The sequence below is a fragment of the Dermochelys coriacea genome, chromosome 10 (genome assembly GCF_009764565.3).
Source record: "Dermochelys coriacea isolate rDerCor1 chromosome 10, rDerCor1.pri.v4, whole genome shotgun sequence".
Taxonomy (NCBI): domain Eukaryota; kingdom Metazoa; phylum Chordata; order Testudines; family Dermochelyidae; genus Dermochelys; species Dermochelys coriacea.
In genome coordinates this window covers 67140407-67161746 of record NC_050077.1, presented here as the reverse complement: position 1 = coordinate 67161746, position 21340 = coordinate 67140407, and the positions used below count along the sequence as shown (strand labels likewise).

General features: G+C 43.4%; 1 protein-coding gene across 2 annotated transcripts in view; it reads right to left on the bottom strand.

The window, feature by feature from the left end:
- PDE8A (phosphodiesterase 8A) overlaps positions 1–20750 on the bottom strand; it is a 192534-nt gene extending 171784 nt beyond the window's left edge. The window contains exon 1 of one of the 2 annotated variants that reach the window (XM_038417810.2): positions 19013–20750. In XM_038417810.2, coding sequence (XP_038273738.1) covers positions 19013–19273 — 261 coding nt within the window. In that variant the 5' untranslated portion in view covers positions 19274–20750. The remainder of the gene's footprint in view (positions 1–19012) is intronic. The other variant, XM_043494482.1, reaches the window with a different exon arrangement.
- Between the last annotated feature and the right edge of the window lie 590 nt (positions 20751–21340).

Sequence of the window (21340 nt, the reverse complement as noted above, 5' to 3'; positions counted from 1 at the left end):
GGAGGTACCATAGACAAAAAAGAGCAGGGGCCTGATATTTTAATTGTAAAGGCTACATCTCAGAGGAGCAGGTTCAGAAAGAAAATGCAAAAGCAGAATCACATACTAGAAGAATGGCTGCCAATGAAGTCTAACCAAGTACCAAGGTCAAGGAGAAAGAACCAGCACCAGCCAAAAGGCCAACAGATACAGAGGAGAGCAGTAACGCCAGCATAACCAGTGTATAATTTTAAAATGTGAACAAAGTATTCCAATTCTGTGTTACCTGCACAGTGTCACAAAACCATATCTACAGTTTGTATTAACATAGCCCCTTCGAGCCCTAGGCAATAATTTTCTCACAACTGATAATTTGCTCTAGATTCAAATAAAGATTTAGACAAGTTTCATCTGATTATGAATTTTATATTGGATATTTAAAATGATGCAGCTCATCAATTGAGATGTCTACTTTGCTCTAATATTTTTAAGTTATTTCACAAAACAATGAGTCAGGTTAGCACGGAAAAGTCTGAAAAGCAACATTTCCTAAAGTGAAAGGCACAAAAACACTTCAAGGGGGAATCGAGAACAAAACCCTTTGTTTCTCCTAATTCAAGAACTACACAGTTGTGCCTAGCCTATACTAGAAAAGATATCCTCGTATAACTGTACTGGCAAAACTTCCTGGTGTAGAGACAGCTTATAATGAACAAAGTAAGCTATACCAGTAAAGTGCTCTTCTGCCATTATAACTGCATCTACACCAGGATTTTGGTTGGTATTAAAAAAAGTTGTAAAAACCCACCCCTAACTGACATTACTTTCCCAGCACAGGTGTCTAGTGCAAACTTGGCCTTGATTTAGTACGGCCTTGTCTATGCTAGGATGGTTTTGCAGAGATAGTTACACCCTTCTAGCTAAACTGGCATAGCCTTTTAGTGTAGTTATCTCCATATGAAAGTACTTATACCAGTTCTTGAGGCCAGGATAGCTATACCAATAGAAACACAGTTATTCCAATAAGACTGCATCTACATGAGGACTTTTACCAGCATAGCCACATCCATAAGAAATCGAATGCCTAACTGACACAGCTACGGTTGCAAAACTGTAACATGTAGACCCAGGCCTTAATTATTCAGATGTTAGTATATATGACAACAGTTGGGTGCCTGATCCTATGAGGTGCTGAGTCTCTTCTGAGCAATACTGAGCACCTGGGACCTCTCAGGACTGGGCTATTGAGCAGCACAGACTATCAAGTACAGCAAAAGTCTCATGCTTCTTTTGAAGTATTTGCTATTTCATCAAGCCTTTTAGAACCATAGAGCCAAATACAGCCTGCAAGCGCAGCTCCTACTCACTTCAGTGGGACTTGTACCAACAGTTGCCAAGGCTTAATTTGCACGATAGAGAATAAAAGCGGGGAGGGGGAATGGACCAACATACAGGAGCATAAAAGGAGGATAGGGTAAGAAGGATATGTTTCAGAAACAAGTTGATAAACTGGAGAAAGGGAGGAAGACTAAAAAAGGATTAATTTATTTATAAGGGGAATAAAAGGAACTAGACTATGTTGTATTTTTAAAAAACCTGAACAACAAAAAAATGCACTTATAGGATCATTAAAACTAAAAAAAAAAAGCCACGCACACACCCACACAGTGGACTCCGTATCAACGGCAGCAGCCACAGTCCATAAAATCAGGCTTGTAGTTATATCAGCCATTGTCATCAGTTCTTTCAAACACCCCTTTTGATTTAGCAGCATATGCAAAATGGCCACATCCTTAATCTGTGAAGCGGTATGTACATTTCTCCACAGGTGGAAAAATCCACCGACTTTCCAAAGGCAAAGAAATTCTCACTGAGTTAAAGACCAAGATATTTTCAAGATCTGTGATGGAGAGAAGGAGGACTAAGCTGGAGGAAATATTTAGGTTTCAGTAACAACACAACTTCAGTAATGAAAAGCAACAATCCTGTCTCACGAAGCCCAAGGTGGAATTTGCACCTGCCCATCAGAGGGTTTCCTATACTGCATTGAGGGGTCTTGGCAGCAAAGAAGCTGTAGCCCACAATTAATGAATTGTTCAAATCAGCTGTGAAACTTGTCAACTTAATTAAGCCAAAGTTAGTTAACAGTCATAGTTTGATAATTTTGTGCAAAGAAGCATGCTCAGGACATGCATGGCTTTATTTCATGAACAAATCTGTTAGCTGCCACATAGCAGAGTTCACCGTGTATCTATGATCTCAGAAATTAAATGCCTGTGCAATGAAAGATAGCGACAAAATGTGGCGACAAAGTGTCTTATGAAATCTTGCTGGATATTCTGACATGTTTTGTGGCCTCATATTTTGCCTCTTTGTTATTTTTATTAACAAAATAATAAAATTTTATTTGTTATTAAATGGTTAAGTAGCATGTGCATTTCAAAATAATCAACATTGTGAAGGGCTACATAAAATATCTGGACATCTGAAATGATCCAACTAACCTGGAGAGAGCTTGGGTAGCCCGTGTAGGGAACTTCCCTATGAACCTATAAACTTGGGGCCAAATGGGGGCATTTGAGTAGCCAAGTAGAAGTGTTCTGAGGCATCACACACAGCAGATGCAGAGAGAAGACTTCATGGAGCAAGACGGGGAAATCTATGCTCCTTAAAATTGCTTCAGATAGAACAGCAATGTACCATCCCAGCCCTACACTTCTTGCCAAGCATTCATGTATGACAGAGTGCAAATTACTTAGCCTCCCTTCCCCCCCCCATTTTTAATTCCACCATTTTAGCACATGTTAAAGACTGTGTGCCTTGCCTAGACTTTAAAACATGTCCGTTCATTAGTACATATTAGCTAGCATGTGCTATCATCAAACCTAAGAGTTTAGCCTGGATAAAGCCTGAGATTATATGGATGGGTTTTTAAACTAAAATTAATTGTTAGCTAATTCAAGCTAACTGGCAAACATTTGTACTTGCTATACTGGACACTCTACAAACATTTGGACCACAACAGAAGTGCTTACAACAGTCAAACTGCGTTGCGGCAATCAATGAACCTGAGTTTAAGAACTCTAAAATAAACAAACCCTTAACACTGGGACCAATTCATCCCTACACTAGAGCGGACCTCAGTGCAAATGCTTCCCTAACTTCACCCAGGCTGCCACAGCCCATAGCAGCTGTTGAATCAGCCCACAATAGCAGACATGGTGCTCCAGCCACGCCTTCTAGGCTGAAAATACCCCCTAGACTCCGCAGTGCAAGACAGCTTAGAGACTTTATATTAGCTCTGGACTTGCTGGAGGCAGCCCGTACCTGGGAGACTTTCTGAGGGCTGGATCTGCTGGCTTTATGGCCCCTTTATTCTGGCAGAGCCAATGCAAAAAGCCAAGAGGGCTGGGGTGAATTGGGCCTTCTGTGCCTGTTTTCCCCTCTATAAAACGTGAGTAATAATACAGAGCTACCTTGCAGAGTGCTGGAACTCTTACAAAGAGATGCAAGGCTAAATGAATGTAGTCTAACAATTAGAGATCCTCAGATAATATTTCACATGTGTACATGGCATGGTTTGTTTGCAATGAAAAAAAGCCTGGGTCTTGAGTCTGTCAGGCTGAACCTTTGCAGCCAAAGAGGCTGTTTGTTTTTTAGACGGGCACGTATCCCCTTTTTCGTGAGATTTGCTAAACAGACCATAACTTCTTAATGCATTTGAATTGATAGGGATGTCACCGGCACAGTGAGTCCTAACATGGCTGCTTCAAGGGTACTTCTCAGACCCTGTCAGCTGTAATGTAAGTCAGCTGGGGAAGAGTTTTTAAGGGATCACATCCTGAAAGGATCAGGCTTTCCTGAGCAAGTTCTGCAAGTAAGTCATGGAGAGGCAGCAAGAGGCCAGATGGCCTGATCATTAAACACACAGACTTCCAAAAACAACTGATTGAGATAAATCTCCCTTGATATGGAGATGGAGACTGAGGAGGTTTCTCAACATTTTAGGATAAATTAAGGCCACTCTTTCCTGGCTGGAAAGGAGCCCTGTAACAAAGCTGGTCTGGTTCTGCAGCATAAAGGGGACTGAATGCAATGGAGCAACACCGCTGGTGTTCTTGGGGCATGGGTGGGCCGAGGAAAGGTTAAGACTGAAGGTACACTGCTATGCAGATCTTCCTGGTGTCTCCCTTGCCTGGGGGCAATAGAGACTACTCTGCAAAATCATCCCCTATGTCAACACAGGGCCAGACTGCATGTGACCCTTCTGCATCACTTGAGCCCTGCACTGGTCTCCAATGTTTGATCCACACAGGTTGGCTTAGAGAGCAATGATGGAGCAGTTCAGTAGATCAGAGAAGAGATCCACCTATATGTTGACCTATTAGTCCTAATAGTCTATGCAAGGGGAGCAGAGAATTGAATCTACCTACCTTCCAGCACTGTAGTATCTGAAAGTCTATGGGCTGGAGTAGCAGCTGAAAGGCTGTAATAGTAGTAAATGAGGGAGAGAGCTGCACTGCAATCCCAGGTCTTGGCCCCATGTTGTGATAATGTTGATTTTCTTTCCATAGTCATGGCAACTGTACCTGTTGCCTCAGATTTATGCGGGTGAAATGAACTTCATCACCTGAGGACAGGGGACTGTGCCCCAAAACTCCAGTGAGGCATAGTAGCTGGCTGGCAGTGTACCATGACCCTAAAGGGGCAGGGACAGAACCCTGCAACAGCTCCTAGAAGTCACAACAGCCAAGACCAAGTTAGGACTAGCCTTCAGGCTCCCCTAACCTCCAGCCAGGGCTAAACGGTCATTTGGCTGGCCCAGGATAGGGAGGTGTACAAAGATTCCACTTCCCACAACACTTCTCAGTCTTGTGCCAAAGATATCTTTTCCAACGACTCACAGATCAGGGCCAGATTTTGAAAAGTGTATGCTCCATGCCAGTCACTGAAATACATGGCCAGATATCAGCACACGGGGTTTTGCGCTTTTTTGATATTCCAGCTGTAGATGTCATAGTGGGTGCTGCTGGTCTGGCCTCAATCATGAGCACCCGAAAGTCTGGTCCTGAGCGCCTTTGAAAATTTGGCATCATGTGACTGCAAATCCAGTGAGTGAGTGGCAAATCCAGGATTAGGACTCAAGCCTTCCATACTTCCTCATACCTTATTATAACCATTAGAGAATGCTTCTTCCTTTCAGCTTTCAGTCTGTAACATCTAAATTTTATGCTTTTATAAAGCAAAGGTAAAAAAATCCATTACTTTCAACTATTGTCAACATGAACTGTGATAGCAGATTTATGGCGCTCAGTAAAAATCATGAACCAATACATAAACATTTAGTCTTATGAGCCAACATAAAAGAAACACAGACCCTTTTAAAATGAAAAAGCCTATTTTACATTTGCTAGCTAGAGAATATGTTGTAGCTCATGACTGCCCTTAGGAGCAGTCACTGCCCTTCCTCTCCCACCCAAGCCAGGTGTGAGAAGGATGGGTCAACTTCAAAAACAGAGAAGAGAGTTTCAGTTAATGCCAAAAGTCATTTGAAACTTCTTCTGCATGGAGAGTGTGACGTTCTCTTGACACTCAGCCAGTTTTTAAAAAGTTCGTTCTTTCTTTTTTATTATTATTAATAAGGTCCATAAAAACTAAATCCCTTCTTATCCCTTGAGAAGCTGGTCGTTGCTGGTCAATGCCAAGGCCAGCAGCAGTATACTGTGAGAAGGCTGCAGCACGCTCTTTTCTGGCTTATGAACGGAAAGCTCAGTTCCCAGCAAGCTAATCCTTTAGCATTCCATAGTACACATACACTGGTTTCAAAAAGCTGTAACAAACCGTGATATTTATGAAAATGAAAATCGCTCATACAAAAGTAAATAGCCTCTCCAAAATAAAGTGTACCATTCTTTGACAAAGGCCAAATGCTAATAATTCATCAGGAAAGGGGGGAGAAACACAGCACTGATCCTATGCGGTTAGGGGCTCTGATTCACACTCCTTGCACCACTGATCAGCACTGAATTTGACCGGACTGTTTTAGTGGCAGGTTTCAGATTCACAGCATAAAGAGGCAAAGAATAGTCTCATCATTTCTAGTACAGCTGGAGGGTGAAGAAATACGATAACAAAACTAAGAAGGCTAGATAAGCAGGGCCGCCTATTATCTGCAACTCTGCAGAAAGAGTATCATTTCCACAGAGAAAATGAGATTGTGTGAAAACAGTGACCAGGGGATTGGGGAAGGGGGTGATGCGCTAATTAAATTAAAAGTTACCCAGTCATAAGAAGTAGATAGCAGGATCCGAGTTCATACTGTGACAAGGTTGGGCCGAATGGCTACAGGACAGTAATAGAAGGCAGATATATTAGCCCCAGGTTAAGTACGTCCCTTTTCCCTGGGTAAGGTAACAGGGAAGGTTCCAGACCAATCAGAAACCTTCTGGAGACAATTAAGACAGACAGGTTGATTAGAACACCTGCAGTCAATCAAGAAGCTGCTAGAATCAATTATGGCAGGCTAATCAGGGTACCTGGGTTTAAGAAGGAGCTCACTTTGGTTTGTGGTGCGCGTGTAAGGAGCTGAGAGCAAGAGGCGCTCGGAGCTGAGAGTGAGAACCTGGACTGTTGGAGGACTGAGGTGTACAAGCATTATCAGACACCAGGAGGAAGGTCCTATGGTGAGGATAAAGAAGGTGTTGGGAGGAGGCCATGGGGAAGTAGCCCAGGGAGTTGTAGCTGTCGCACAGCTGTTCCAGGAGGCACTCTAGACAGCTGCGTGCCACAGGGCCCTGGGCTGGAACCCGGAGTAGAGGGCGGACCCGGGTTGCCCCCAAATCCTCCCAACTCCTGGTCAGACACAGGAGGAGTTGACCTGGACTGTGGGTTCAAGAAAACGGCCAAACTGAGGGCTGCCGTGAAGCTCCAAGGCAAGCAAATCTGCCAATAAGCGCAAGACCCACCAAGGTAGAGGAGGAACTTTGTCACAATACATAGTCACTTATAAAATTCTCACTGACTTCAGTGGGGCCTGAATGCTGCACCACTAAAGTGAATGGGAGTTTTGAAAATGACTTATGTGGGAGCCAGACTAGGTCCATACACTGTAAGATGAAAGCAGCTTGTCTTACTCTATTTTACGCATTTCTAGTTTGTCTTGGACCCGAACAGACATATGGGAGATCAACAGCAGCATTTTAAAAGCAGCTCTTTGAATTTGCAAAGCCTACATTGACAGGTTCACCAATTTTTTTCTTTTTTGACTCCCTGACTATCAATGTTACCCTCAGCTTCTTTATACATAGTATATATTTCTTATACATAAAGTAAGTGTCTAGCTCTTTGGGTCATAAAGATCCTCTTTAACTGTAAACTGAATACTAGGGTAGCAAATTTGTTCCACTAATTTTCTTTTTAAAACTATCACGGGTTATTCTAGGCCACTGCCAACAGTGTTTGCAGAATTGGGGTCATATACACATCCCAAACGCCTCCCCCAGCAGTCGATATTACTGCAAGCAATAACACAACTATCTGTAAACAATTCCTCCACTAAAAAAATTCCATTCAGTGTTGTTTTATTCTTGTATTGCATATATCTGTTCAGCAGCCCCACTGTGTCTTGACAGAGATGAAGCTTTATTAATAAAATTATATTATATGCCAAAATTGTTAGACAAAGTTATACTCAACTCTGTGATAAAGAAGAATTAAATTGATATGCCCACATTAAATCAATTAGACAAGCAATTAAGGAATAACAAACCTTTAACCTATACAATTTCCTGCACCTTCCTCTAAAACAGGCAGTACTGGTCAACGTGGGGACACAATACTGGATTAGGTGGACCCTGGGTCTGATCCAGCCTGGCATATCCTCAGTTCCTAAACAGATTAATGCCCTTATCCTGTATTTACAGCCACAAGTAATATTAAGCAATGAGTAGAGCTATGCAGTGACTTGTCCAAGGTGACACAACAGGTCAGTGGCAGAACCAGGAACAAAACCCAGCTCTCCTGACATTAACCCTGTAAACTAGATTACGCTCGCTCCCCACAATGACTGAGTTACAATATGGTCTTTTATATGATCACAAACCACTGGGCAATGTAACACACTGTTTGACAAATAATAAAAACAGGTATAGCTTGAGGATTATGAATATCTGAACATCCAGAGGTAAAATTCCTCTAGTCTATTAGGAAGTAATAGTTTGCCTTTTAAAGGCAATTTTCTCTGGATTTGCAATAAATTCTTGGATGTAACCTATGACATGAAGTCACAACAATGTATCCATTCTTATATACCTACTGCTTAGATTAATACCTTTGCTAGTATAATATAATAGTATGAAAATACACATTCCCCCTCAATTCTACTCCTCCTGTAAGACTAATATATTTTGTCTTCAGATTCGTCTTTATCAACATAAGTACACAAATGTAGCATTTTGCACTATTAACAACATGTAATTCCTACAACATATATAACATCAAAATACAAACACAGCAGACCAAGTTCTGCCCTCAGCTACACCCAGACAACTCAGTGACTTCCATGGGCTTCTACTGTAAACAGTGGGGGGGGGTAAGGCTCTGGTTGGGGGTGCAGGCTCTGGGGTGCAGGCAGGTTGACCCAGGGCTGGGGCCAGAAAGGAGGACTCCCCCCAGTCCTCTCCCCACCGGCAGCATTGAGCTCTGGGGGAGGGGGCGCCTTCTTTCCCCCAGAAGCACACTCACCCCGCACCACCAAATGCATCCGATGAAGTGAGCTGTAGCTCATGAAAGCTTATGCTCAAATAAATTTGTTAGTCTCTAAGGTGCCACAAGTACTCCTTTTCTTTTTGCGAATACAGACTAACACAGCTGCTACTCTGAAACCCGCACCACTGTCACTGCACATGCTCCTAGGGCTCCTCTCAGGTCCAGGAAGGCCCCTCACCTCCCCTGTGGTGGGTGCTGGGTGGAAGGGGGGCTGCCATCACATGTGCGCCTCCTCCCCTGCTGCTGCCCCTCATAGTAGCCTCACGGGGGGTGAGGCTACCCCTTGCCCAGTATGGAGCAGGAGTGGTGACTGTGGATGGGGGGGCCCCCTGCGCTGGTGGAGGGTCCTACTGGAAAATGAAAGGGTCTGAGGGGGAAGGGCAGAGTAAGGGCAGCCTGCCCTGCCACTAGTGTATGGGGAACACTAGACCTTGTGGCAGCAGTTGATGCTGGGAGCCAGTAGAGCGGAGTGGAGCTGCAGGGGAGAGGCAGGGATACTCCGGGGCCAGGGAAGGTGCGCAGGGGGCAGCAAGTGGGGGCCAGGGGACACTGAGGGGAGATGCGTGGGGGTGGCAGGTGGGGCTGGCTGAGAGACCCGGCCCCAAACATTGGTGGAGCCGGGCCCCAGGGCCCTGGATATTGCTGGAGCTCAGGCACTACAGGCCCATACAACTTGTCGCCCCTGAGGTCGGGGGCCATTCTGTGTTGCTCCACACAACTCCTGGAAGCAGCGGCATGTCCCACCTCCGGCTCCTATATTTAGAGGCAGCCAGAGGGCTCCGCGCACGCTGCCCCCACAGCTCCCATTGGCTGGGAACTGCAGCCAATGGGAGCCGCAGGGGCCGCACATGCAGACAGGGCAGCGTGCAGAGCCACCTGGCCAAGCCTCTGCGTAGGAGCCAGAGCGGGAACATGCTGATGCTTCTGGGAGGTGCTTGAGGTAAGCGCCACCCGGAGCCTACACCGCTTAGCCCCTCCTGTGTCCCAACCCCCTGCCCCAGCCCTGATCCCCATCCCGCCCTCTGAACCCCTCATCCCCAGCCCCACCCCAGAGCCTGCACCCCCAGCCGGAGTCCCCAACTCTCCCACCGCACCCCAACCCCATGCCCCGTCCTGGAGACCCCTCCCACACCCTGAACTCCTCATTTCTGGCCCACCCCAGAGCCCACACTCCCAGCCAGAGCCCTCACCTCCCGCCGTGCCCCAACCCTCTGCCCCAGCCCTGATCCGCCTCCCGCCCTCCGAACTGCTCAGTCCCAGCCTGGAGCCCAGAGCCTGCACCCCAGAGACCTCACCCCCCCCCGGCCTGGATCCCCCTCCTATACTCTGAACTCCTCATTTCTGACTCAACCTCAGAGCCCGCACCCCCAGCCAGAGCCCACACCCCCTCCTGCACCCCACCCCCAATTTTGTGAGCATTCATGGCCTGCCATACAATTTCCATACCCAGGTGTAGCCCTCAGGCCAAAAAGTTTGCCCACCCTGATTTAGAAACTTGAAACTAAAGCCATACATTTGGAAATTCTGTGCTACTGCTGAGAAGTGTCAGAAAAGGAGAGTATCTGGTATTTGGTACATGTAAAAACTGTGTTCTCAATGATGAGGCAACTTTCCTATCTGCTTCTTAATATAGGAAAGATGATATCCAAGGCAAATTGGAGTTCTTTTGTTTTGCTTTTTAAAAACAAAGCAAAAGCATAGCTTTTCCCAAATAAAATTCTTAAAAACTAGGTTTATGTTGCAATGTCCTTTTTAAGTCTATTTCTCTGATGGAATTTTATTAAGCATGATACAGCCCAAAGTTAAAGATAGAAAGTTATGGCAAATATGCAACATTAAAAATACATTGTCTTCTAGTGGCAAGTAAAATAGGGCCTCAAAGTTTCCACTGCCCCAGTAGGGAGTTAAAGGTCACTGCTAACTCAAAAGTTAAAAACAATGGGAAGTAGAGGATGTCATTCTTTTATATTTGCCCAGTGATTCTGTGTTTTCTTTGTATAAATTTATTTAGGAAACTGGGAACTCTAACAAACAATGAAGTGATTTCAAGGCTGCCTTGCTCCTCCTCTCCCTGACCCCCTATCAGAAATCAGTTCATTCCAATTTATAAAATGTTTAATGTATAAAGAAATATATTTGTTACTTCAAAACATTTGAACTTTCCAAGTACATAAAATGCAAACGTTTTCCAGAAAATTGTCACTTTAAATTTTAAAGTTATTTTGTTTGTACTAAAAGAGTGAATTCCCCTCCTTATTAACCAAAGGACAGACAATAAAACTCAACTTAAATCAAAGCAGCTTAAAGTTATCCATTTATATATAACTCAAAATACCAACAAACAAACAAACAACGTATTTGAAATGTACAACTGATAAAGTCATACAGGAATGAAATATACATCTGAACAATTGGATGATTGTTATTAAGCCAGCAAAAGTGTCACTCTCCTTTTTAGGGGTCAAATTAAGCTGCCTCTGATGCACATGTACACATGGGAAGAGGAGCACCCAGGCAGGGTGTAGGCTTTCAGACTGTTCCCCATACCTCCATAAACTCTGAAGTTTACACTTCTCCAGGTAGGGAGGGCAGGACCTGGGACCAGAAGGCTTATTAACTCATATGCTGCCACACTACCCTAGCAGATTTTTTGCCCCAGGTGCTGGGGTGGTGTGGGGACACTATAGTCAGGCTCCTCATGTAAGAGCTAATATTAACACTGCTTTTGTCCTCACTTCTCACTATGTGAACAGGAGTTGAGAATGCTCTGCAGCTAACAGGAAATGCTTAGCACTTCAAAGTATCAGGTCCTCCAGCAATACAGGCCATCTGGAAAAGCGAAAATAGGCCCTCAACAGCTGAAAGTGAAAGTTGGAATGGGGAAAAGACTTTTACTCAGAGCGTTTAAATAATAATTTCATTTATTTTTGTTAACACATATTTAATTTTGATCACTGACATTTTGAAGAAAAAAAATTTTGTTAGAGATTCAGTACCCTCTACCCTTCCACTAAAATATGAAAGGAAACAAGTCATGGTCCAAAACACCCAGGAGTTCCTTCAATAAAAGTAGGGGAAAAGAAAGCAAATTTTATCTTCCTGATATTGCTAAAGAAAAAACCAAGCAAATTCTCACACATGAAAAAGGGCACAAATCCAATTTAGGGGACAAGAATCGTTTGCAGTTCATCTTTAAGGTGTCACATGTACAGAAGAAACCAAAATCCAAATTCAGGGTCTAATAGCCAAATGACATCCATTAAAATTCGTGGGCCCTATCCTGATCCTACTGACATCAGTTACAGAACTCTCATTGGCTTTGGTGGGATCAGGCCCAATAGGAGCTGGGTAGCTAAAACTCCACAAAGGGTCTTTAAGATGTAGCAGCTAATGAATAAAAATTGGCCCAATGTAATTAAAACAAATTAATATTTCCTCTGGGCCCAGTCCAACATTGAGATCCTCCAGTGCATCTCTTGGGGCCATACATGGAAGATCAGGGGTTCTGTTATTATTGTTTTTTAAATTGGCAACATCATTTTATCCCAAATACTGCCTTTAAATCTTGATAATCCTACAACAATTTGTTCCAAAATATTTTGCTTTGTTAAGGGCAGCTCATCACATTGTCAGTCTTTAGATTTTGAAAAGGTGCCAATACACAGACATACAATATTAAAAACATTATTTAAAAAGAAGAATTTCCAATTAATTTGTAAACCACACTGAAACAGGAGAGTAGTGAGCATGATGCAATTTCAATGAATTAAAAAAGTCACTAACACTTTTCCTTTCTCTGGAAAGGCATACGTACATGTGGAAGCTGCAACTACTGGTTTATAAAACACTAAACTTTTATGGAATGTTAAGTGACATATTTACAGATTTTACAAGGAAAAGGAGAAAAGGGCCTGGGAGTTTGATTCAGGGTCAACAGTTCAGCTCATAGCAGAAGGGGATGAGCTAGAAGAATGCAGACATCAGAGACTTCACTGTTTAATTTCGTCCCCTTCTGTAATGTCCCTATGAACATCACCATGCTTTCAGGCGGGCATTTTCAAAAGGACCCTAAGGAGGTTAGGTGCCAAGATCTCACTGAAAGTCAAGGGGATCTGGGTGTATAACTTCCTTGGGTGCCTTTAGAAAAAAAAATTACAGCCTTTCTTGTTGAGTGGTCAGACTATTTAGAATACATATTTAAAAATTCAGTATGCATCTTGCCACCCTTACCAGTTTCAGTTATGGTTAAACCATGATATCTAATTATTTTACACCAAAGATAGTTGCATACAGAATGTCATAGAGGCAAATTAATCCTTGGTCAAACTCCATTAAAGTTATGGATGAATTTGGCCTATAAAGCACTGGATGCAATTCATACAGAAAATTCAAAATTAGACAGATAACAAGAAATCACATTTAATGAAGACTCTTCTAAACTTTACTATCAACATTTTAACTCCACTTATATTTAGCAAATATGTTTACAATTTGACTCTATTAGGTACATAGTACTAGATAATCTTCAAAAAAATCGGGAATGGGGTGGGAGGGACAGATGACAAACTGATGCCTTATGAAAAATTTCTGTTGAAATAATTCTGTTTAGAAATCAATCTGCTCATCTATCATATTTGCTTTAGGTTTCTTCCATTATTCTTTAGATGCAAATAAGGGCTTTGTGTTTCTCTATCCATTATGTTTATTTCCTACCTGAGGGCCAATTTTGAAGTCAGTGGGATTTTTGAGCCCACGAAAAGTGCCAATCCAGGCACTTAATTATTATTGTTAATGGGGCCAATTATACAGCCCTTACTCTGGTAAATAGTCCTTAGCACTGAAGACTAACACAGCCCCTTCTCCTCCCTGCCCTGGGCTGCACAATACTTTAGAAGTGTAAAGTATTATTATTATTATACTCCTGTTCAGAATATTATAAAAACTGCAGTCAGTAATGCTGTAAGGTTCTGACTTGGTTTTCTGAATATGGATAATTACTTGAACAAGAATGGCTATTAAAAACATAAGCAATATATGAAAGTAAAATGTTTTCTAAATAGAATAGCTTTAAATGAGCTATGAGCAACATTTAAAAAAATATTTGGTTACATAAAAAGCTGGAAACAATATGCCCTTCATAGTCATATTGTTTGTAAGCTTTTTCTTATTTAGAGTGTGAAATAATGATGTCATTGAACATGATCCAGGAGCAAGTATCTACATCTGGTGTGACTGTTTCACAGCAATGATTGTTATTTACTACTTGTGCTTATCACTTCAAATTTTAAAAACTGAACTTTGACTTAAATACTTAGGAGACTGGTGCCTTGAACTATAATTTCATACCATACAATACTGGGGAGGGAGGGCGGGCGAGGGAAAGATACTATATAATTAACTTACTGATGAATTGGGGGTTTGGGGGAAGGTTAAACAAATGTGAGCAAGTGTATTGTATCACTAGGATGTTTCTCACTGTAGATTTATCCAAATATGTTTACACATCCCTCTGTTAACTAAGATTTTAAGAAAACAACAGGCACCGTATGTTAAGCAAAATGACATACTGCAAAGAGAATGGAAATAAATGTTTATTTTCAACACTTTCCACATCAACACACACAGGTGTAAGGAGAGAAAGAGCTAAGAAACTTGCCACAGAGCCTGAAACCGGCAGGAGACTGACACACAGGAAGTTCCAGCCAGAGAGGATGAGGGACATGGCTGCAGAAGGCACAGAGAAAAGTGTGTTTCACTTCTGTCTATAAGGTATAAGCTGAAGAGAGTCATTATGGAATTAACATTATCCACTCCAAACATTCTGGGCCAAATCCTGCTTGCCTCCGCCACACAAGAAGCTGCACTGAAGTTCAGAGATACAATTCTTGTATGTTCCTATTCTATGTCAAACTCCTATGGCTAGTCTGAATGATTTAAAAAAATCATGATATGCTCCCAGCAGAGGAATTTATACATTGAGAGTGGTCTCAGGACTGCTCTTTGAATTGATGCTCTTCCACCTTCTATTCAATCCAAAATCAAATTAAATCATATCGATCAAAAAACAAAACAAAACCCCACTTCCATGTCAGCATGCAAGGCTGAAGTAAAATTGAACACACCTCTCATCGCATCAAAAGGCCTAGTTATTTAAGTTTGCTTCATATCAACTCAAAAGGAATCCACAGTCCACGGGCAAAGAAAGGGTTTGTCCTTTGCAACAACAGAATTAAAAGGCAGCCTGAGAGCCTGGCAGCCGCAGGGAGTGAGAAAGGTTAGAGTGTCTCAGCGTGGGAAGGGTCATCTCAGTGGGAGCAAGGATCTCTATACAGGAGGGCTGATGTCAGTGAAAGTGGGAGGGAAATGACAGTGGGGAGGGTTGTCATGGGAATGATTGAGAACTGGCTTTGGAAGGAGCAAAGAGGAATCAGAAGAGAGCTGGATGGAGTCAGTGGGAGTGGGGACACTACATGTGGGAGTTTCAAAGAGAGGGAGAGCCCACCATGTGTTCCCAGGGGAGGGAATGCCCAGCCCAAGTAGGGCAGGAGCAGGAGAGCATGGTAGCCTCGATCATGTCCGATTAAATACGTATAGATTATATCTGATTAAATGAGAAAGTCAGTGTACATTGTAGAATTACAGAGCCATTAATTAATGGACTATTATAGATGTTATTTCATGTTTGTTAAACTACTCAGGAAAGGACAGTTCAACAGGTTTTGAACTAAGAATGCTTACTGTTTTTAAATGCCTTCGATTTCATCTGCTGGTCTCCAACCAGCAGATAAATCAAACAGCCTTTTACAAAGTGATCTGCTTCTACCTTAAAATGCCAGAACCTTTGGTTTACTGGCCATTCCCCAAACACACCCCTTGGCGTGTGTATATTGTTGAAAATACATCTTGTCAAGAGTCATACAAGAAAAAGAAAATATTACACAAGTAAATTAACTGCGGCATGAAATACAGAGTGAATGCATGAGAGCATGGTGAAGTACAAGGGTTCGTTGACATGATGTTGGGACAGCATATTGCTCACAAACAGCAATGCCATGAGCAAGCTATGCAAGTCATTCTACACAAGTGCAATTAAACATTTACACCATATCAACATTTGCTCTGCTTATGCCACATTTTTAACTGAGCAAATATATTAACAATGTTTTAGAGAGGGTTTTTTTTTTTAAAAACGTAAGAGGATTTTTAAAAAATCCTCCTTTCTGTAAAGCCAGGTATTTTAGTACCATGAGTCCAATTATATAAACTTCTGAGAGAGAGAAAATATACAGTTGGTATATTTAAAATGTACATATAAGTATCACAGCCTTAAAGTTCAAGATCTTGGGACCTTTTGGGGCTAAAAAGCAAGTGCTATCCCATTGGTACCCTGTGAATCTGTGCTTTCCAACAGTACTCTATAAAGCTCCATTTGCTAGGTTGGATGGGTTGTATGATAATCAGACCTTAAACTTGTCACTGTTCTAGGGCTAAGTATTGCAGAGCCTGCCCACAGACCAATATAATTTTGGATTGAAAATTCTATATTTGGGGGGGCAAAAAGGCAGGTTTTTTGTGGCAGGTTCTTTTTTTTTTCCCCCCCAAAGATGTGACATTTATTTGAAGCTGCTCAGAGATTAGCAGTGTTAGATGGGGACAGGTGAAGCCACCAAATGCTATTTATGATACGATTTCTTGGCTTATTACATGGATATCACCACAACCATATATGTATTATAACCAACATACTGATCCAAGGAAGGGGATTACATCATCATAAACGTTTTTACAAACGCTAGTGAAAACAGATGATGCACACACTGTGGGCCAAATTTTGTTCTTATGTATAACTGTGATTTCCTGACTTCCATATGTAACAGAGGAGAGTTTGGCCCAGGTGTGAATATTGCTGTGAGACAGAGAAAAAATGTCACTCAGGCAGGTAACTTTGCTATACACACAAATGAGAGGTGTTCCAACTACAGTATCACATGATAATCATTGGCTCAAGCTCAAGAGATGCTGACCATCTTCTGCACAGTGCTGAGTGCCACTGAAGGTGTCCAAGCACTTCAGAGAAAGTTCTCAGCCCTTAGCAAATGTTTAATGGTTTGTGGTACCATGCTCATTCCCACAGTTCCTCCTCAAGTCAGAGTGCTACTAACTTCAAAGCTGTATAATTGTATGATCTTGCACCAAACCCTACTCCCAAACAGAAGCAGGACTGAGACCCTTAGTCTCAATTTTCCTGTGCTCCCTTTCTTTGTAAAATAACTTTACTGTATCACTGAGAGTAGGTGACACGGCAATAGTACAATTCACTTTCATACACAATACAATTTCAGTGACAATATAGTTGTAAACTAACATAGCAAGGATAGTAAATGTGATAACATACAGGCTAATAAACAGCAGAGAAAGAACAGTTCTATGCTGTTTTACATATCTGAAGGATAGCACAGGATTTTAAACAAAAAAAAGCCATGGAGGTGAAATCACATTTAGTATTAAATTGATCTTGCAAAAAACCCACTCCCATTTAGGAAAAACAATCATTTTGCTGCAGTGTTGTCAGAGGGAACCTACCATCACAGCTATGAAATACGACTTTTTGTGAGAAAAGCCTATACAATTATCAACAAGATTAGAGTATGAATGTGACTAAGATCAACTGCATGTCTAGCTGAGTTACCTCAGATGTCCCAGTCCCACTAACGAGCAATGTATTCACAAAAATAAATCTGTTTTCTTCTTCCCTGCATTCTCTAACAATAGGTATTATTTAACAGAGTAAACACACAGAAGACTAATGCATCTTTAATGTGAATATTATATGATTTTCTTGTTTAAAATGCTGTGAGATCCTTCAAGCATATACTTAAAAATCAGAGAAAAAAAAAGCTACACAAACAAATCTCAGAGTTCTGATGACAACATAAATAACCTGTATTTCTTTACTGTGGTTACCATGATTTCACCAGCATGCCTTGGTGTGTATGCAGCCTTATAGCTCAGTTTCTTGTGTCTTATTTATAACACAAATAAAAATGTTAATTTGGCATATAATTGCTTTAGTTATTCATCCTATTACCTATATAGTTTCTTCTTGCATCCCACATTTTTTCAGCTCTATGAAGTGACATTGCTATATTTGGGGGAAAGCAATTTAAGAGAATCACTCGCATCACAGAAACAATTTGCTGTAGTTCACAATCAATAACTTAGACACATTCTTAATAAAGATTGTAAAAGGTTCAGAAAACTGTACAAATGATTATAGGTATTGCAAGCTGCAAAATGTTGTGACCTTTTGTTAGTTCCTTCCTGTATGTCATATCTTAGATTTACTGCATGTGTATCTCCTAACCAATATCACCGTAAGCCAGGGATCAGCCATGTTATATAATAGCTCCTGTGCATCCCATGACTTGTCTTTTCATTTGTAATTATTTATTTCTACAAAATGCAGAATGCTGCAAAAAAACAGAGAAAACATTCGACCCCAAAAACTATATTAGCAACTTAACAAATATAAGCCACTCACAGAAAGTAAACATAAATGCAATTCTTCAGTTCTCCTAACTTATTTTACCTTTTTTAAAAATCACAGTTTTTTTAATTTTTTCAGTATATGTCTTTCTACGAGGCACACTGGCATTATGCCATATGTAAGTATACACACACACTAATACTCTACAAAATATCTTGTCTAGAAAAGCAAGCAAAGTCAACAAGTGGTTAATGTAAATCAGAACCCTATCCAAAAATTCCTGTCACTCTTGTTCCAGCTTTCTGATGGGAAGAAAGGGTTTAAAGTGACCAGCCCATCTACCAGATAGTTTTATATGGCATGGGTATTTTGCGCCCCAAAGGACAAGCACAAATAGCAATATCTGATAAGTCAATAACAACAGATGTAAATAAATACATGTTAGTTGCAGTGCAGGCTCACACAAGCCGTGTCCCACCATCGATATCTCTGCTGCTGAATGCACAGGGCCTATCTGCTTGCCCTGCTCTAATGATTGACAAGGACATTTAAACAGCTCTCCTTTTCCACTATACCAAAAACTCTTCCTGTGGAATGAAGAAACAGGTTTGGGAACATCGACCAAGTAGTTTCATGAGACCGATTAGTTTATAAACTAATTGCTCAAGCCATTAAAGCTTTCCAACAATCTATTACTCAGATAGCCTCCTTGGGTCAAATCACTGGAGACAACTTCTGTGCTGAGAGAAATAGTGCTAATATGTTTAGCACTCTTTTTACCTTCAAGCTGGATCTGCTGGTCTGGGTGTCTGACTCCATGCTCTGGCTGTTCTCCCTCTTGTCTTTCTTAGAGGAATTAGTCCTCACCTTATAAGTGGATGTGTTGGAGGATTTAATGAATAATCCCGGGACGGAGTTGCCTTGCTGTTGCTGAGACATGGTTGTGTTGGTCTGGTGAGGGGAATTGGACTCCTCGGACTCTTTACTACTGTGATAAACCACCCTGCTGTCAGAGATGTGGATGCTTGGAGCACAGCCCATGCTTTGTGACCACTTTGGGACGTTTTCTAATTTCTTTTTTCCCTTCCAGTGGGTCTCTTCCCTTTGATTATTATTATTAAAATTTTGTTTGTTTGTTAACAGGTTGACTCTCCTTCCTGCTTCTCTGCCACGCTCGGGAGCATTGTCATCGGTCCTTTCTACACCCCCAGAAACGTGTGTTCTCTTCCTCCTCCAGGAAACAGGGCTCCTTGGAGCTCAAGCTCAGCAGCGGGGCGGGGAGGGGGTTCAAGAACTGGTCGAGTTCATGCTTTCACCGGTTCTCTCTCTCTCTCAGACGAAGCCATCTCAAAATCGCGGTAGGATTTCTGTCAGCCCGGGGAAAGGGACCGGGATGGGGGGGGGGGGGAGGGCAGCCACACCAGCGTCTCCTTGGACTAAGCGCTCAGAGCCCTGAACATTGGCACATTTCCCTCTCAGCACTAGCCCACAGAAGCGGCTATTTTCCACTCGGGTTTGCAGAGTGTTACAAATTAACCTTGGGAGGCGGGAGGGGGGGAATTCTCCCCCCCCCACACACCTTGTCTCCCACAGCCCCCACCGGGCGCTGCGTATCGATTTATCCCGCTCACCAAGATCAAGAACCGATCCTGTTAGTTGCCTGGCCTCAATCTCTCTCTCTCTTTTTTTTTTTTTTTGTTGGAGGGGGGGGGAAAATCAAACCCCCCCTCCCCTCCCGAGCTAGCGTGTGCTCCTCGATCACGCTCCCGTCCGATTCATGTTCCTCTCCGTCCTCCTCCTTCCCAGCAGCCGCCGCCGCGCAGGCTGGCTATGGACATTCACAGGCTAGCCTCCTCTTGGCAAGGGCTTCGGAAGGAAGATTCCCCCCTTCGGAAACAGGGGGGCTCTATCCAGCAGAACATTCCATGCCGCGGGCACCGCTCCCGCCGCGGGGCGAGCCAGCCCCAGCTGCCGGCTGCACTGCACCAGCCCAGCAGCCGCCGCCGCCGCCGCCGCCTGGCAAGGGGCGGCTGGGTGGGAGGCAGGGGGGAAGCAAGCTCAGAGGTTGAGTCGGGCAAGAAGAAGAGCCACCCTAACAAAAATACTGCATAACTCGGAGGGGGGCTGCTGAGACCCAGAGGAGGAGCCGGCTCAGCTGGCGGAGGCATCAAAGGGCCTCCTCCATGTTTTGTGGTCACAGAAAAGATGCAAAACGTTGCACACACACATTAAAAAAAAAAAAAAGATCCTAGAGTCCCATCTCCATGGTATGCATTAAAATGGCGAGAGGTTTAATCCCCAGGCATTTGCTCTCCCTGCAGCTGAGGCTGGGCAGGAGGAATGCCTCTCCTCGGCGTCTCCTTTCCTCGCTCCGGGCCTGGGGATACTGTTCTTAATGATGCTTCTCAGCAGCAATCCCTCGCTCCCCGCCCTCCAAAGCCGCCCGCTTGCGAGGCTTCCCCTTGCAATTCTGCCCCCGTGTTTGACAGCGGCGGCGGCGCGGCGGAGCCAATACAAGCACCCGCGAGCGGTGACCTCCAGCCTTTACTGGCGTCAATGCAAATGAGCCGGCGAGGGCCAATCTGCTGCGGCACGGCCGGAGCCAGGCGGCCCCGCGCGAGGGAGCGAATTTCAAACTCCTTCCCGTCGCCCGCCGAGCCCCTGCGCACCCACCGCGGGCTGGCCCGGCGAGCGCACGGAGCGCGCTCGGGGCTGCCCCCCCCCCCTCCGGCTCTGCACGCCAGGGCCAGTGCACGGAGCAGGGGTGGCTCCACGGGGGGAAGCTGCGGCGCCACCTGGTGCGAGCCCCTTTGAGGGCTAGAGTAAGGGGACCCTGGCATGTTCCCATTGGTTGCACCTGTGGTGGCTGGGAGCTAGGACTGGCTCCATTTCCAGCTCTGCAGCTGTCTGCCCATCCCTGGGCTTCACCTAGCTGGGCCTCAATCTCCTCATCTGTAAACTGGAGATGATGATGCTCACCTACCCCAAATGGGAGCTTGTTTGGTTCAAAGTCCTAACCCAAGGCAGGGCTTTGCAACCTTTTTTCATTTGCAGACCCTTACGAAATTTCAAAAGGTGGCATAGACCGCTTTAGAAATCTTAGACATA